The sequence below is a fragment of the Gymnodraco acuticeps genome, unplaced genomic scaffold (genome assembly GCF_902827175.1).
Source record: "Gymnodraco acuticeps unplaced genomic scaffold, fGymAcu1.1, whole genome shotgun sequence".
Taxonomy (NCBI): Eukaryota; Metazoa; Chordata; class Actinopteri; order Perciformes; family Bathydraconidae; genus Gymnodraco; species Gymnodraco acuticeps.
The window spans coordinates 473,113-492,432 of NW_022989837.1; the positions used below are offsets into that span (position 1 = coordinate 473,113).

General features: G+C 42.2%; 1 protein-coding gene across 1 annotated transcript in view; it reads left to right on the plus strand.

The window, feature by feature from the left end:
- LOC117559080 (nucleolar protein 4-like) overlaps nucleotides 1-19,320 on the plus strand; it is a 61,777-nt gene that overhangs the window by 30,799 nt on the left and 11,658 nt on the right. The window contains 5 exon segments of the mRNA XM_034235732.1: nucleotides 203-314; nucleotides 4,988-5,097; nucleotides 12,707-12,851; nucleotides 15,468-15,718; nucleotides 16,743-16,916. Of these exon segments, the coding sequence (XP_034091623.1) occupies nucleotides 203-314; nucleotides 4,988-5,097; nucleotides 12,707-12,851; nucleotides 15,468-15,718; nucleotides 16,743-16,916 (792 nt within the window).

A 19,320-nucleotide genomic window follows, 5' to 3' on the forward strand; every position in this document is an offset into this window, starting at 1 on the left:
TTAAAGAGGACAATAACACCATATGCATTTTTGTTCAGGGCCTCAAACCGTACAAGTGTGACGCTTCTCTGAAAACACATTTCACCACATCCAGATATCACAAACCACTGACCCCACACTCTCACTCATGCACAAATTAAACGTGTTGTTGCTCTATTCTTTCTGACTTTCTGCTTGTTGTCCCCCCCTCTCCTGTGCTCAGATCGCGGAGACATACGCCTTCCTGCCCCGAGAGGCGGTGACTCGCTTCCTAATGAGCTGTGGAGAGTGTCAGAAGAGGATGCACATCAACCCCAGCACGGCCGAGTTCAAAGGTACCGACGCACGCTAAATCTGCAGACATCATTAACAGACAGGCTTTTTTATAGATCAACCTTTAGGAGAGGATAACGCTTGGATCCTTTGACACACTGACATGGGAAAGGGTTAATTACTGCTGTGTTGCATGCTGGGATTTTGGAGACCAATCAACCCTTTAGTGCAACAGTTAGGCGTTATTGTTGCAGGTTTTTATAGAAGAATTTGATCAGAATCAGCATCCCTTTATTAGTCCCACAGAGGGGACATGTACATTGTTACAGCAGAAAAGAGCCAAAGACAGCTCCATGTTAACTAATGGCGCTTTTCCACTGCAGCACGTAGCAAGGTTCTTTTGTTTGCTTTCCCACTCGGGCGAGTTCCGGCTCAGGGCTACTTTTTCACCTTTTTTCTGGCCCTCCAAAATCGAGCTTCTTTCCGGGCCAACAACCAGGCTGAGTCGGGCTGAGTATGCTAAACTAGAGAGAACACCGCTGGCAAGGGGGCTACAACTACAACAAGATGAACATAATTGACCGTGATTTAATTGTAATACACGTTTCAAAATGATGCCGAAGTAACAACATGCTGATACCGGTTAGTAAAAACCATGAATTAATGCTTTGACAAGTCTGCAGACAGACGGCAGGCAAAACACATTTTTAAAATGCGTGTTTTCTAAATGTAGCTTGGCTAAGCTAACGCAGTATGCTCCGACCGTCCACACTCACAACAACGGCCTACAGACATAAATAAAGCAGTGACTGTATTCTCCATGACACAGGCAGTCTGTGGTTTGTACTTGTTTAACTTCTGTCTAGTTTCTGAACAGATATGAGGAGCTGTGAGCTCTGAGGGCTAACAGCTAACGGCTGATGTTGGTTTTGTGGTTCTCATTGAAGATGACGTCACGGCTCCGCCTACACTGCGTTACTATAGTTACTGCCACAGCTACTACACTGTAATGGTAACGCAGAATAAAGTGAGCCTGGCCTACCAAGGCCTAACTATACCGTACTAAGCCGTGCGAGGCCCTGCAGTGGAAAGGCGCCATAAGAAGCATGCATGCAAATAATATTAAAGATGAAAAAAATATGAAAATTACACAAAATACACATCTTGTAACAGTTCTGAAGATATAGCATCCATATTGCACAGTTATTATTGCAGGATTTTATAGAATCATTTAATCAGAATAGGTACATTTAGTTAACATATTAACAGTAAATACAAATATAAGAAAGGTCCTTGTTAAAGATCAATTTATCGGGCATATTAATGGCATTTTGCATAATGCAGGCTAAAGAAAAGTATGATAGTATTTCATTGAACCAACGCTAGGAAGGATGCTACACTAACCTTGTTTATTTGTATTCATTTATGTACTTTTATATATTTTCACTGCGTCTCAGAAACAGGTTTGCTTCCTGCTGATAAAGTCGGTTATTAAGTGAATTAAAAAAGAGTGGAAATCTGAATTATCTGTTGATATTTATGGAGATTGACTTAATGGCACAATATGTTACATTTCCGTATTAAAATGCTTCTTGACTTATGTTAACTTGTTTGTTTAGTCATGGTTAACCCCTAGTTGAATTGTTATATTCTACCAGATGCAAAAAACAACAACAATAATTCGCCATCAGCTATTGGCCTTCCCTTTCTCTAAATATTGAGGCAGTGTCTCAGTCAGTCGGGGCTTGGACTGTGAGCCGGTTCAAGTCCCCGAACAGACCTAAATATGGAGTATGGACTTCTACTTGGAGAGGTCCCAGTTCACCTCCTGCCCTGCCGTGGTGCCCTTGAGCAAGGCACCGGACATCCCCCTTCCCCCCTCACTCCCATTGCTCCCCGGGCGCTGTGCAATAGCTGCCCACTGTGGCTCCTAGTGCTAGACTCACTGTGTGCTCTGCCATTAAAGAGGGTTTCATCCCTCCTAATATTATTATATTATTAATCCATTATTAAATATTTAAAACAAGTCAAGAACATACATTTAAAATATAAAAATTACAATATAAATATTAAACTAGTAGTTGCAGTATGACAGCTGTGTAGTAAAGTTCACAGTAAAGAGAATATCTACAGGGATACAAGTCCAACATGTACGTTAATAATTCATCATAGCAGTCATAGAAACGTCTTTTCTGTTTGTTTATTACACGATAACGTCCTGTTAACACGTTATATGACCTGATGTGTGCTTTTAGGTGTTTTGATATTGAACATTCATTAATAAAACATATTTTGTGTAAATATATAGATTTATATGATATCCATCCCCTGCATGATGTAACAAAGCCTCACTGAACTGACCCCAGAGTCCCTCTAGTGTTCGCTGAGGGGACTGCAGCGGGGATTATAACATTATAAAATCAGATTTTATTGATCCCAAATTGGGAAATGTTTGCGTTGCAGCAGCATAAAGAACAACAAAACATAACGAGGCATAGAAGAGTAGAAATAAACAATTCTACACATTAAACATCTCAAATTAGAATTAAGACAGCATTAAAAAGTAGACAATATACAGTAGACCGTGAAGATTAAACATATATAAACTCTGACAATAGAACACAATTGAAGGGCTTTAGACACGATATAAAGCAGGATATTATTTACATTATTATGCTGTATGGGGACAGTTCAATAGGTACTAAAAGACACCATATTGAAACGTTCACTTCTTAACCGTTGTGTTGTGTTCGAAAGCTGTCATGGTGTTCGCGGGTCAGTTTTGACCCATGATTGATCTCAGTCCAAAACACTCAAAAATAACGATTATCATCCAATATTGTTTTAACTACATCATAACTAACTTATTATGCATTCATAACCGTACAATCCTGTTGTCATTTAATGGTATGGCCCAAAACACATCACACCACACATTGCACACGTGCATGTGTGTGTTCAGGTTCAAGTGTTAGTGTACATATTATTTGAGAAAGGTGGAGTTCCCGTGGGGGGAGCGGGGGGGGGGGGGCAGAGGGAGGGGAGACCAGGTGCATGTTGAGAACAAATATTGTTACAGTGGATGAAGGGGGAGGGGGAGGGGTGTCTAAAGTCAAAGATGAGTCTTGATTGGTCCAAATTTGACCCCGAGTCACCCACAACAATTCAGCTGGGTCTCCCCAGACCCCAACACCAAATTACATACTTTTTTTTTTTTAGAGGACTTCAGACTTGGCGAAAATGGTCAAAAACGGTAGTGTAGTTTTCATGAAGCTGTTGTGGAGGATATCATGAAGCCTTGGTCCCATACAAAACACTAGAGCGTAGTTATTATATCATTTTAACTTGAAACGGGTCACGGGAGACCCGAACACAACATAAGGGTCAATATAAATAATTTATATTGAAGGGAAAGGCAAACACATGAAGACCTTTTCCTAAAAAAACGACTTAAATAAATAAACAGGGATATTTCAAATCAACTAATTAAGAGCTATCTTTGATGAATACAAAACGTATCTTTTATTATTAAATGACATTTATTCAGTATTTTGTCTTTTTTTCTTAACATATCTGTATTTCTTTTAACTTTTTGTTGATTTCCACCGAATGTCTCTTTATGTCTGTTTTGTATTTGTTATTAATTGTTTGTTTTATGACTTCTTATACTTCTCATTAATGCATATGAGGCGAGAAAACTAGATTTTATCATTGATATTTTTAAATCTTGTGTGGGGATGTATTAATAAACCACCTGACCCTGTTCTCATCGTGCAAACAGACCCAGTCCTCTATTTATCTGTGCTAAATACCATGTTTGGTCGTCTATGGAGCAGTGGCGGTTCTAGACTCATTTCACTGGGCCAGTCATTTAATGAGAGGGGCCCATTGAAGGCAGGAAGAAGGAGATTTTAACCTTTTTTTTGGCATTATTGTTTTTTAGTAACATAGTTTGTGTCTCTGACTTTTTTTACAATATATTTGTAATTGTTTTGGTTACTTTGGCCCAAGATACAGAACATTAAAATAAGTTTGGGGTAATAAATACATTATTCATGCAGCCAAACATGTTATAGTCACAACATTTGTTCCAGTGACTTATGGCACATTTCCACTGCAGCGGGGTAGCCCCGTTTAAGCGTCCCTAAGCGTCTTTTTACATTTCGAGTTGTTCCGTTGAGCTCCCGCTGGATGTTATCATCCCCAATGAGATGAAGGAACGTCGTCACCTCCTCGGTCGACCACGGTGTGCTTTTCTTTGACGTTGCCATTTTTGTAGCTCCTCCGTTTACAAAATGCTGTTTATAAAAATGCTGCAAGCTTGCTTCTAGATATATATGCGACGCTAGGGATGATCTCGCGCGCGATCTTGTGATGATTCTCTCTGACCAATCAGCAGTCGAGAGTGTTGACGTCACTAGTTCAGCCCTGGCCTGATAGAACCACGATTTTATGGGGCCGTAAAAAGGGGAAAAGTACCCGCTAGCCGGTGCTACGCTATATGGAAAGGCCACCAAAAACTGGCCTGGCCGCTTGAGGACGATTAAGGACGTTTAAACGGGGCTACCCGCTGCAGACGAAATGCGCCATTAGTTTCCACTAAATTACATTCCTGAAAAAAGCACAGTAACTTAAAAGGAATTGCATTATCATAGATTTATTCTTTTGGGGGGTCCAAGCACCGTATCTTTGCTATGGAGGTATGGGGATTATAGTGTGTGTTTGTCTTCCTCAGAGAACGACAGGCCCACCTCTCTGGTCCCGGACCTGATCGACTACAACATGCCGCTCACTGCCACCTACCTGAAGCAGATGAAGCTGCAGTGCATGACGCCCACCGAGAGGGTGAGTGTCTCTGATGGATTCATTAGATAAACAACATCTGCTTTTTAACTAAGTAATCACATTTGTATTTGTCAGGGAATCCTTTGCCCTGCATGTCCTCCTCCTTCGCCCTCTGACGCAGATGCTCCAACCTTGAGCAGCCGTTATCTCCCTGAAGGAGGGGCTGCCCTAGCAAGTTGTTGATGTCACCAGTTTGTGACCGGGCAGCTCTCGGTCAGAGATAGTTATTGTTGTGGGACACTTGGAACACATCCTTCTCGGGGTGGAGATGACCCCGAGCCATAAGAGACAACAACTGTAATTCAGTGTCCTCAGCTGTTTAGTCTATCTATTGAACAATGTTGGTTATTACACTCTGAACTAGTTAAAACCTGGAGCTACAGGAGGGCTCTTCAGGATTGATGTGGCATCGCAACCTGTGTCAACTCGTGGTCTGTGACATGTCTTGTGAATTCTCCGGCCGAAGCTCCAAATAAATCGTCAGTGTTTACCATCAAAGCTCCAGCTCTCCTCGTGTCTCTCTGAGTCCTGACTCCATCAGAGCTCCAGCTCTCCTCGTGTCTCTCTGAGTCCTGACTCCATCAGAGCTCCAGCTCTCCTCGTGTCTCTCTGAGTCCTGACTCCATCAAAACTCCAGCTCTCCTTGTGTCTCTCTGAGTCCTGACTCCATCAGAGCTCCAGCTCTCCTCGTGTCTCTCTGAGTCCTGACTCCATCAAAGCTCCAGCTCTCCTCGTGTCTCTCTGAGTCCTGACTCCATCAGAGCTCCAGCTCTCCTCGTGTCTCTCTGAGTCCTGACTCCATCAAAGCTCCAGCTCTCCTCGTGTCTCTCTGAGTCCTGACTCCATCAGAGCTTCAGCTCTCCTCGTGTCTCTCTGAGTCCTGACTCCATCAGAGCTCCAGCTCTCCTCGTGTCTCTCTGAGTCCTGACTCCATCAGAGCTCCAGCTCTCCTCGTGTCTCTCTGAGTCCTGACTCCATCAGAGCTCCAGCTCTCCTCGTGTCTCTCTGAGTCCTGACTCCATCAGAGATCCAGCTCTCCTCGTGTCTCTGAGTCCTGACTCCATCAAAGCTCCAGCTCTCCTCGTGTCTCTGAGTCCTGACTCCATCAAAGCTCCAGCTCTCCTCGTGTCTCTCTGAGTCCTGACTCCATCAAAGCTCCAGCTCTCCTCGTCTCTCTGAGTCCTGACTCCATCAAAGCTCCAGCTCTCCTCGTGTCTCTGAGTCCTGACTCCATCAGAGCTCCAGCTCTCCTCGTGTCTCTCTGAGTCCTGACTCCATCAGAGCTCCAGCTCTCCTCGTGTCTCTCTGACGCCCCGTCTACACTACAGGCATAAAAAAATCTTGAAGCTGGGCGTGTCTGAGACTTGGCGATTTCTCGCGACCAACAACCAATCAGGAATCTCCCGCCCGCCCCCGGCATACAAATCAATAGCAATGTTAAAACGAAGTAAACTGGATATAAAATCCCCAAACAGGCGAAAACCTACCAGTTTCATCCACTGTCTCTGCCACCTCCCTCCATGCCTCGCTCCTCCGGTTTGTATCCCGGTAGATGAACAGAGACTGATCATACAGCACCGGGTGATTCACTACCGCTATAATGAATTTTCCCTCCATTTTTTTTAATATGAGGAAATGACCTGCGTAGTCTCTCCCAGCATACACGCGGTTTGATTGGCTAGCGCTTGTACTGGCAGATTTGCATACGCGGGATTTGATTGGCTGATGCCAAGCATCGAGCATCAAAAGTTGAACAATGTTCAACTTTTGATGCCGATAGATGCTCGTGATGCTTGCAAAGCCATGCCATGCTCCCCACAATGCAGTTCGGCGAAGTTTAAAAATCTTCTACGTCACCCCATTCAAATGAATGGGTGAAGCGTTGAAAGCATTTTTCGATGCCTGTAGTGTAGACGGGCCGTGAGTCCTGACTCCATCAAAGCTCCAGCTCTCCTCGTGTCTCTCTGAGTCCTGACTCCATCAGAGCTCCAGCTCTCCTCGTGTCTCTCTGAGTCCTGACTCCATCAGAGCTCCCGCTCTCCTCGTGTCTCTCTGAGTCCTGACTCCATCAGAGCTCCAGCTCTCCTCGTGTCTCTCTGAGTCCTGACTCCATCAGAGCTCCAGCTCTCCTTGTGTCTCTCTGAGTCCTGACTCCATCAAAGCTCCAGCTCTCCTTGTGTCTCTCTGAGTCCTGACTCCATCAGAGCTTCAGCTCTCCTCGTGTCTCTCTGAGTCCTGACTCCATCAAAGCTCCAGCTCTCCTCGTGTCTCTCTGAGTCCTGACTCCATCAAAGCTCCAGCTCTCCTCGTGTCTCTCTGAGTCCTGACTCCATCAGAGCTCCAACTCTCCTCGTGTCTCTCTGAGTCCTGACTCCATCAAAGCTCCAGCTCTCCTCGTGTCTCTCTGAGTCCTGACTCCATCAGAGCTCCAGCTCTCCTCGTGTCTCTCTGAGTCCTGACTCCATCAAAGCTCCAGCTCTCCTCGTGTCTCTCTGAGTCCTGACTCCATCAAAGCTCCAGCTCTCCTCGTGTCTCTCTTGCCCCTTTCACACCAGCGCTTTTTCAGCTCCGGCTCGGAGCTGGAGCCTGAAAAGCGCCGGTTTTTCCTGTTCACACCACAGCGGCGCCAGCTCTTAGCTCCGGAATCCGGTTCACTTCCAGCTCCAAAAAATTGTCGGTCTAGAGGCAAGAGCTTCGGAGCTAAGAGGTGGCGTCGCTTACATCTCTCTTACGTCGAGGCGTGCAGGAAACTAAACCCTCCTCCCCTGAACATGGGTCGACTGTCATGCCTGCCTACAAGCAGTAGTGCTTATAAACACACTTTATAAAGTCAGGCAACACTAACCAGGCTTCGTGTGATTCTGTTTATTTGTATCTTACTTTGACCATCCGTTCATTGTTATTGATCATTGTGGAGAGAGGCAGACGTGTTGTTTTGTATTATAGCAGCTATCGGATGGAATCAATACATGGGCTGCACAGGTTGTCGTGTCCGACTATCACAAGTAGAATCATAATAAAAATACGCCGGTAAAATGTGCCTGTAGAAAACGGTTTATGCCACAATAGGATAGCAATAGCAAGTAGTCAGTTTAGCTTCGGTTGCTATGCTAACATCACCCATTTTATACCAGAGAAACTTTCATAACAGCGTTGTGATACCAAACAGCGTCAATTCAGACTGACACACATTCACTTAGGCTAAGGGGAACTGGGGATATGTATCAGCTGCTTGTGTGAGTCGGACAGTGAATACTTTAGAGCGGCCGCAGCAGTGTGAGCTAACCGGGAGCTAACGGAGGAGAATAAACTCCCGTGGAAGAGCAGCCAGCACTGCAGCGGTCGGTAAATGCTGCAGAAACACATTAATAAACAATGAACCACGGCACTCTGGAGCAAAGTATAAGGTTGGAGAAGTCGTTATTCAATTTAATCTGGCTGTGTGATTAAAAGCAACACGATCATCGACCCGACGCAGTTCCCCGTCGTTGTTGTTGTGAGCGCCGTAATGCCGTTGGGGAGCAAAACAGCGATGTAAACGGTGACGTCATGACGCAGCAGCGGCAGCACCAGTCGGGTGCTGGGCGGTGTGAACAAAGCGGGAGCAGAAAAGGGAAACCGGAGCTGAACCAGAAAAGCTCTAGCTCGGAGCTAGAAAGGGAAAAGCGCTGGTGTGAAAGCCGCATCTGAGTCTCCATTGCTTCAGAAGTTTCCCTCACAGTATTGACTGGAACAAATCCTCTGGTTCATTGTCTTTTTGTCTCACGGTGGAGAATCACTTGGTGCAGAGAGAATCAAATCTTTCACCTATCTTTTTTTAAATTATTGGTACATTTTTAGTTGTTTGTTGTTGATTTTTTGGGCCATTTATCTTTTATAACATGTCCTCTTTAATCTTAATAGAAAGAAAACATCCATAATTTACATTTAGGCGTTTGTTTTTTTACTAACTATCAGTTTGTTTGCGTAGGGCGGTGGTGGCGAAGTCCATAGGGACAACTGGAAGGTCACCAGTTCAAGTCCCGGAAAGACCAAGTGCTACCGAGGTGTCCCTGAGCAAGGCACCGTTCCCTACACTGCTCCCCGGGCGCTGTACATAATGGCAGCCCACTGCTCCTAACACTAGGATGCAGAGAAACTGTTTTGTTACCTGTACTAATGACAATAAGTTGAATCTTCTTCTTCAATCTTCTTAAATTTGTCCTAAATTCATACAAGTTTTTATGGCAGTATTTTATGATTTATGATTTGTGATATCTGTAATATTTATTTACTCTATTCACCTGTAGTGTGTACAACAGATATTCATATTACATTACAGAACTTTAAAGGCCGTTTCCTCTCCTCCTCTCTCAGCAGAAATATCTCACACACCTCAAATTCTCCACTTTCATTCCTCTGTATATTCTGGAGCTTTCTACACCATTCACACACACTCATTTACACACACTTTATTACTAAAAACATGCAGAAAAGGTGGTGTTTATAGGCAGTATTTACAGTGTGTTACATAGAGATATCTAAAATCCTCTAAGTAAAAACCTATGACTCTAATTTGTCAACTACTTTGAACCAATATTCACATATCTGGTCTGGAAAAGTATGCACATTATGACATATTTACTAATATAACGCCTAAGTTGCATATTTAAACACAACATTTCAGAAAACTTGCAATACAAAAAGTAGTTGTATTTATGTCAGTAATGAAGTGGGGAAGTTTCATGGTGATATCTATTAGTGCATTATTGTACCCTATTCACCGTAGTGTGTACAACAGATATTAATGTTACATTGCAGATGTTTAAAGGCCGTTTCCTCTCCTCCTCTCTCAGCAGGAATATCTCACACACACGAAATTCTCCACTTTGATTCCTCTGTATATTCTGGAGCTTTCTACACCATTCACACACACTCATTTACACACACTTTATTACTAAAAACATGCAGAAAATGTTTATGGAAATATATTCTGTTTTATGGAGTGATCAAAGACATCCTCTCTGTTAAACCCTTTGACTAAAATGTCAACAACATGACATAACAACATTGAACACGTGTAATACAAAATATATTCGTGTTAATGTCAGTAATGTCTCGTGGTGATATCTGTTGGTTAGTTTATTGAAGGGGGGAAGTTTCATGGTGATATCCGTACGTTTATTTTCTTACCCTATTCACCTTTAGTGTCTCCTCCCTGCTGATGGGGGAGGAGCGCTGAGTTAAATCAGGATTATAATGACGTTGCGTGAGAGACTCCTCCCATGTTTGGCTGTCACAGAAACCCTCAGAAACCCCCGTCAGTGAAGTGAAGGCAGCGCGATGATAATGTAGAACCTCACTGGCATATAATTAGGATTATCCGGAACAATGACCCGGACTGAGATCTGTGGGTGAGTACAAATGAAAAACGCTGTCGGTCTCATCTGTGTGCAACGAGAATAATTTAATAATTAACATCACGAGGGGTTTATTGTACGTGTTGCAGGAGACTTGGGGGTTTAGTTAGAGTGCAGCAGCAGAAGGTTTGGTTTGTTGATCAAAACTGATCAGAGTTTGTGGATGAATCTGAAACTGTGTATGCAGAAGTGATTGATACAGTACATTTTATAGAGAAATAAACTATATGAAGTGGTGAAAACATGCCTGATATTTGTTTTCCATTACATTACATGTCACTTGTTAGACGCTTTTATCCAAAGCGACTTACATACATTCAGTTCTGTGGGCAATCTGGGGTGAAGCGTCTTGCCCAGGGACACAACGACATGCTGACTGCAGTGGGGTTTGAACCTGTGACCCCTGATTTAAAGTTTAAGACAACGAAAAGCAGCAAATCCTTCTAAGTGTTTCTCATTCGCTTAAAATACAACTCAAACAGGAGATAGATGTTTCTTCATAATGTTACTTTGCTAAAAACTTCTAGAAAAAGAATTGATGTGGTATAGTAACGCTTAGCAAGTCTATTCTCGCAGCAAAGTGCTTCAACTTTATTGTTTGTGGGTCAGTTTTAAAAGTAACTCCGAGACGTTATGAATGATATATTTAAATGAAGCATAGACATTAGTAATGCTGCGTTTCTTAATGCTTAGAAACTCTAATTAAAGACTCTCCTCCCCCTTGTCTCCCACTCTTTCTTAATTGCTCAATTTAAACTCTTTAACATTTCCCCCGGAGTTTCAGTTCTGTTTGTGTGCTCGGATAACGAGATTATATTCATCACGCAGTCGTAGTTTTCCTGCCAGCTGAGAGAGAAGTCAGTGTTTCTGTGAGCAGGAAGAAAACTGTTGGCGGATATCATTTCTGTAGTTTGGAGCCAAAAAGCTCAGCGTTTGAATAGTTTGTGAGATTATTCCTCTGCTAATCCATATTTGTGTTACGCTACAACAACCATCTTAAGGGTCTCTACGTAACAGAGTTAAAAATAGCATACTTAAAGATTTAAGGAGGAAATATCCTGCTCATGTTCAGGTGTGTATCAGTATGTAGTGTCTCTACTTTAAAGAGTCCTCTCCTGCTGGTGTTCAGGTGTATATCAGTATGTAGTGTCTCTACTTTAAAGAGTCCTCTCCTGCTCATGTTCAGGTGTGTATCAGTATGTAGTGTCTCTACTTTAAAGAGTCCTCTCCTGCTGATGTTCAGGTGTATATCAGTATGTAGTGTCTCTACTTTAAAGAGTCCTCTCCTGCTGATGTTCAGGTGTATATCAGTATGTAGTGTCTCTACTTTAAAGACTCCTCTCCTGCTGATGTTCAGGTGTATATCAGTATGTAGTGTCTCTACTTTAAAGAGTCCTCTCCTGCTGATGTTCAGGTGTATATCAGTATGTAGTGTCTCTACTTTAAAGAGTCCTCTCCTGCTGATGTTCAGGTGTATATCAGTATGTAGTGTCTCTACTTTAAAGAGTCCTCTCCTGCTGATGTTCAGGTGTATATCAGTATGTAGTGTCTCTACTTTAAAGAGTCCTCTCCTGCTGATGTTCAGGTGTATGTCAGTATGTAGTGTCTCTACTTTAAAGAGTCCTCTCCTGATGATGTTCAGGTGTATATCAGTATGTAGTGTCTCTACTTCATGTCTCCATGCTTTAATGTTCAAAAAGCTCTTTATTGTTCTCATACTGTCTGTGCTGCAGCACCTCTTTCCACCCTCTGTCTGAAACCAAAGCCCAGTCTGCTCTGTTTGGTTAGCTGGCTAGCTTAAAGATGTCCCGCCCCCTTAGCCTATCACGTACAATGTGTTGGAGCCAGTTTTGTTGAGGGTTATCTGGGTTAGCTGTGATCGTAAAAGTTATGAGAGTGAATTATTTGGTGTATGGAGAAAAGAGGAGGGGACCCAGGATGGAGCCCTGAGGGACACCAGTGATTAGTCCGACACAGTTGTATAAACTTGGTGCCAGTTAAATGTATACAAATGTACATAATAGAGTTTTAAACTAGTTGCCAGAACTTTGAAAAACAGTGTGACCATGAGATGCAAAGATACACAATGTTCCTTCTTCATTTGATCTCTACGGGATAAAAGAAAAACTCTGTTGTTTGATGTGAAAGCGTGAAGAGACCTCCCTCTTCCTGCACATCCTCTCACAGTTTCTCCCTTCTCCTCCCGTCAGGATGACAGTTCTGTGAGCAGCGAGGACATGATGAACGGCGTTGAGTCCACATGGATTGCCTCTGAACCGCCGGCAGTGCCTGAACCAAGCCCGACTAACGGAGAGAGAGTCAGCAACCAACCGTCCGCCGTTAAAGAAGAGGACGGTAAGACAAACTGTTTTATTTACATCTAAATAGAGGGGGTCGTGATGACATATTTTTGGAGGCCTACCCGGAAGTAAGCATTGCAAGGTTCCCCTTGACAAAAAGCCAATGGGATTTTTCAATTGGAAGTCAGGTCACATGACTTCACGTCGCCACCGCTAAGCTAAAGGCAGCTAATGTTGGGCTATAAAGGAACTACAGCACGTCACATGACTTCACGTCACCACCGCTAAGCTAAAGGCAGCTAATGTTGGGCTATAAAGGTACAGCACTGTCACATGACTTCACGTCGCCACCGCTAAGCTAACGGAGGCTAATGTTGGGCGTGATGCCGTTTAGTCATCTCATTTAGACACTTGTCAGAAACGTTTTTAAATTCAACAGTGGGGTATTTACTGACGTATTTCATGTCGTTGAACAACATGTTAAAATCTCTTCAACTTCGGTTAACCTCAAACCTTATTTCAGTCCAACAAAAAACACATTCAGAAAACCATTGACTTCCAGATGATGGAACCCAAAGGGCTAAAATGCTAACATATTTCTGGGGTTTTAGGACTCATTCCTGTACCACTGTAGTTTGAGAGAAGGGTGCAGATCAGTGTCACACAGGAACAGCTTGCCCTGTTCTTAGTGGACTAATCCAGAATAAATCCACTCTTACATGAAGGTGGGGGGTGGGGGGGAATCAACACAGCCCCAATCCATTGTGCCCCCCTCTGTGTTGGGGTTTACAGAAGTGGGACAAAGGCCTTCAACGATTAGGATAGAAAAGACACAGATATGGAGAATATATGTTTCTGGGGGATGTTTAAAGGTGGGGAACAGATACAGTATATGGTGGGAATATGCAGGATTCAGCACATGGATATAAACTGGGTTAAAAAGCAGGAAGGGAACGTTCCCCTCTCCCGACAGTCCCTCCGTCAAGCTGTGTTATATATATCAAATATAGTGTATTTTGCACGCATTTAAAACTGCATACAATCCAAGAAATATGTCAGAGGAGATCAGAAGCTTCCCTTTACTAACGGAGAGAACAAACAATAACAAAACCTTAAAACTAAGCTAAAAGATATGCTGGAAAGTCTTGGAGATAGTGAAATAAAACAAGCTGAAGAGATTTTAACATTTTGTTCCGTGCTGTAGTCAGTTACTTCACAAATCATGAAGTGTTGTTAATATGTGGAGATTATCCTGCTGAACAAAACCTGTAAGTATTGTGTGTTCGCTACAGAAATTATTATCTGCAATAATCCAAAATCAATCAATCAATCAAAGTGTATTTATATAGCCCAATATCACACATTTTACATTTAGCTCAGGGGGCTTGTTATACAGTTTGTGCAGAATATGAATATGACATCCTCTGCCCTTAGACCCTCACATTGGACAAGGAAACACCCCCAAAGAAACCCCCCAGTTAATGTGAGAAATGTTATAAACCACGGGGAGAGAAACAGAGGAGGATCCCTCTCAGGACGGACAGACGTGCAATAGATGTCGTGTGTAAATTAAAAAGATAATACATTTACAACATAGGTAGTCCAAATGCTTGTAAAAATCATGTGTCTATAGAAGAAGATGGATCCAGGTGGATGTCAACAATCCACTCGGTGCCATCATAACCCAAAAACCCAATGGAAGAATCCCAGTGGGTTTTTGTCCAGTTAGCAGTTGTGATGCTAACTTCCGGGCGGGTCTACAATAATACTTCACCACTGCATCGCTCTACTGATTTTGACAGTTGACCCCAATACACGAGGCAGAAAGCCCCCTCCCCCCTGCAGAAAATATGATGCTTTTTGCAGTAAACACACTCACATTAACGCTGTCAAATACTTGCACTAGGCCTATTTTATCTGTTGTATTGTGTTGCATTGTTGGAGGAGGAACCTGTGACCTAAGATTTTCATTGACATAACATTTAAAGAAAAACACAAAACACATTTGTATAATTTATGTTACCTATGTTGTAAATGTATTATCTTTTCGATTTACACACGACATCTATTGCACGTCTGTCCGTCCTGGGAGAGGGATCCCTCCTCTGTTGCTCTCCCTGAGGTTTCTCCCATTTTTCCCTTTAAACTGTGGGTTTTATCCGGAAGTGTTTCCTTGTACGATGTGAGGGTCTAAGGACAGAGGGTGTCGTATTGTCATACTGATATTCTGTACAAACTGTGAAGTCCACTGAGACAAATGTAACATTTGTGATATTGGGCTATATAAATAAACATTGATTGATTGATTGATAATTTAGCCTTTTAGGAAGCAAACTCCTGCTCTCAGCTGCACTTTCTCAATGCATTGCGATGTATTTTAACCTGTCACCTGATTGTGTGTTGAATTTGCACAATCCTCCTTTTATTGCACAATTTCATCATTGTACCTTTAATCTAAATGTATTTTGTATATGTCTACTCTATGCTATTTTTTGTTTGTTTGTATGCTGTGTGATATACATATTCTGTGAAATGTCTATGTGAAGCACCTTGAACTGCACTTATTGTATGAAAGGTGCAATACAAATAAAGATTATTATTATAACTCCACTGTAGCTATGTTTAAATGACAATAAAGCCTTGAATCTTGAATCCTCTTCCCCCCCGTCAGACGATGAGTCCTCTGAGAGCGGCAGTGCCCCCGGGCTGCCCCCCCCCGAGGGTCCGCACCCCCCCCAAGATGGAGGGGAGGTGACGGAGAACGGGCTGAATGCCCCTCTGGACTTCAGCACCTCCTCGCCCTCCTCCTCCTCTGAGGACCAGCAGCCGGTCAACCTGAGCGACAGACTGCTTCCGGCAGGAGGGTCGCCAACAAACAACAGGAAGTTCCCTGTCAAAACAGAGTACAACAACAACAACAAGGTGAGGAGTTGTTGTTATTGTGATGTGCTTTTTACATGATCTGGTCAATTCTAAGGATTTCTCACATTGTGTTGATGCTACGTTTGATTATGCATGATATCCAGGTCTCACTCTCTGAAGGTTAATGTAGGTTTGGTCTTTAGATTGCAAAGAAATAGCAGTTTAGACAACAATGTATGTGTATTTCTTTAGGGAAGATGCAATGGAAAGATCCATAAGTGCCAATAATTGACTTTGTAGATAGAGTTAGGGTTAGTGAAAGAACTAGTGTTGTAGTCGAGACCACCTTATCCGAGACCAAGACATTACCAAGACCGGAGAGTAGCAAGACCAAGACAAGACCAATACTTTAAGAGGTCGAGACCAAGACAAGACCAAGACTTTAAGAGGTCGAGACCAAGACAAGACCAAGTCAAGACCAAAACATTAAGAGGTCGAGACCAAGGCAAGACCAAGACCAAGTCAAGACTTTAAGAGGTTGAGACCAAGACAAGACCAAGACCAAGTCAAGACCAAGACTTTAAGAGGTCAAGACCAAGACTTTAAGAGGACAAGACCAAGTCAAGACCAAGACAAGACCAAGACTTTAAGAGGTCGAGACCAAGACAAGACCAAGTCAAGACCAAGACATTAAGAGGTCGAGACCAAGGCAAGACCAAGACCAAGTCAAGACCAAGACTTTAAGAGGTCGAGACCAAGACAAGACCAAGACCAAGTCAAGACCAAGACTTTAAGAGGACAAGACCAAGACTTTAAGAGGACAAGACCAAGTCAAGACCAAGACTTTAAGAGGTCGAGACCAAGGCAAGACCAAGTCAAGACCAAGACTTTAAGAGGTCGAGACCAAGACATTAAGAGGTCAAGACCAAGACAAAAACTTCATCACATCCTTGCTGAGTGGACTTGAATCTCCTTTAATATCTGATCATTGATCACATATCTTTAGCATTGGTAGTAACGTTATCGTGTATGTTCCTCATATTGTGCAGCTCTGATTCCTCTCTTGTCTGTTTTCTCTCTCTAGTCCCCGCCTTACAGCTCAGGAAGTTATGACTCTGTGAGTATGAGCGCAGAGGATCTGACCTCCGGTAGGGCGATGATGATCGACGAAGACGACGACGATCACGACGAACACGACGACAGTGACAAGATCAACGACGCCGAGGGGAGCGACCCCGAGAGACTGAAGGCCTTCAACGTAAGTCAAAGTCAGGGCAGGGTTTCCGCTAGGATTTTTTTCTCGCCGGTCAAATGTCCGGACAGAATTTATTTTACCGGACAAACATCAATGTTTCAATAATATTAATAATAATAATTGTGTAGCAGAGTTTCCGTTAGCAGGTAATTACCGGACTATGACCGGATATGCTGATGTTTAAACTCAGTTAATGGGAGTCATTTTTATATTGCTTCAGTTATAATCGTAACAGATCGAAAAATTCAGATTCATTTTTCAATAAATGATTCCACAAACAACAAACAACATAAATGTTATTACATTCAAACAAACTACTATATATATAGATGAAGTACATTATTCAAAAGTTTACATTAACTTTGAATAATAACACGGGAGAAACGGATCCTCTCTTTTCCCCTCTCCCTCTCTCTCCTGACAGCCCGTCAGTTTCCAGCTCACTAAACAGTGGGCGGGGCTTCAGGTGATCATGCAGAGCTGCTTGTTCCATCAGACTCAGCAGCTGATCTGATCTCTCTCGTGTCCGGTTATACTTAACTCGCGTTTATGTCCATATCGATCAGATCCAGCTCTCCTGATCGGCCTTTATAGAGAGCCCAGATCAAACTATTGAGAGTGAATATTGGCCGATAATGATCATAATTATTACCGGACATTTTGACCGGCAGGTTTTGAATTTACCGGTTTTGAATGAATTTTACCAGCTAAAAAACGGTAATTACTGGCTAACGGAAACTCTGAGTCAGGGGTGTCCAAACTTTTTTCACCGAGGGCCATATACAGAAAAATATGCGAAGGGCTGGGCCGCTCACTAGAGGTATATCGCCTTATAAGTTCAGTTCAGTCAGACCACTCACGTGTTTCTTTATATGTTTATTAGAAGCAGCATATAGTTTGAGTTTGGCGTCTAGGTGGGGCAGGCGAGCAGCAGCACGTGAACGCATCAGCAATGTGACCGAGCAGCAGCACAGCGAGGCAGAGGCAGCAGACCTGGCAGCTTAAATAGAGCGGCATGTTTAGGAGACTGTGTTTGGTTGGTTGAAAGAGAGACGCGTCATGTGTTAATGTATCATTGGTGCTCGAGTTGACTGCCTGAACTAGCTCGCAGGCTTCACCCATTTATAAGTTAGCAAAATCAATCAAAAGTAGGTAAATGATGCTTGTGAGTGTTGGCAGCTCATCCCTTAAAGCAGAAGCCTCAGATTGATCATAATAAGGAGAAATAGGAAGGCTGTATTTCAAGCTTGTTATGTAAATAAGTCATTGGGATTTTTCTTATCAACTAACTTAGATATGTTAGAAAATGTTTCCAACTTTAATTGACTGAATTTATTTGAAAGGTGGTTTTATTAACACATGAATACTACTGTTTAATATATTTTGACATATTCCTGGTCGAATGTACTTATTGTAAGTCGCTTTGGATAAAAGCGTCAGCTAAATGCAATGTAATGTAACATATATATTTAAGAAGTTAAATATAAGACAAGCACAAGTTTAATTTGTGGGCCGTATTACATTATAGTTTTTTAATTTGCTGAGAGCTGATCAAAGTCAAAGTCAACTTTATTGTCAATCTTTCAGTTTGTGTGTACAGACAGAGAGATCGAAATACCGTTTCCCACAATCCCGAATACAAAAATACAAATATATATAAAAAACATGTACATTAAGACCTAAATAAAAGCACAACAATCAATATATACAAAATATCAGTCACTAAGAACGACTGTGATTACATTCATACAAAACACCAATTAATTACAGCTCTGAGATGATCTTTGATTACAGAACAGTAGGTATGATTTAACAGGGAACTCCTTAAAATGAGCCCCAATTCATTGATCCTCTGAAAAGAAAAACTTTCCCAGGAATTTCACGGACATTTTGAGATTTATGACTTTAAAATCTGACGAAATATTGAAGTTGTTTCTCGTAAATTCACACCTTTAACACCGAAATGTATGGCTTTAAAAAGGCAAAGACAATCAAGTTCTCTTTCGTAGTTTTGTGAATTTATTCCTGTATTGAATCTCAGAGAATATTCATGTTTTTCATGTTTATTTATTACTTTAAACTCAGAATGGATTGTTTTATTCTCCCAAATGTATCGCTTTAAAAAGTCAAAGATTAGTAAAGTTTTCTTTCGTAGTTTTGAGAATTTATTCCTGAAGATTCGGGAGGTTTTTCTCATCAAGATATTACTTAATAATCACGTTTTCTTTTTCTCCATCTCATTTCGGCTCACTATTTATTTGACCCTAACACTGTGTTGTATATTTTAAAGATTATTTCTATATTTAAAAGAACTGCACATTGTTAATGTAAGTGTGCATGCGGCTCATGTCCAAAATTAACCTTTTCTTATCAATATTAAGCATTTGAGACCCTGCAAAAACGTTAA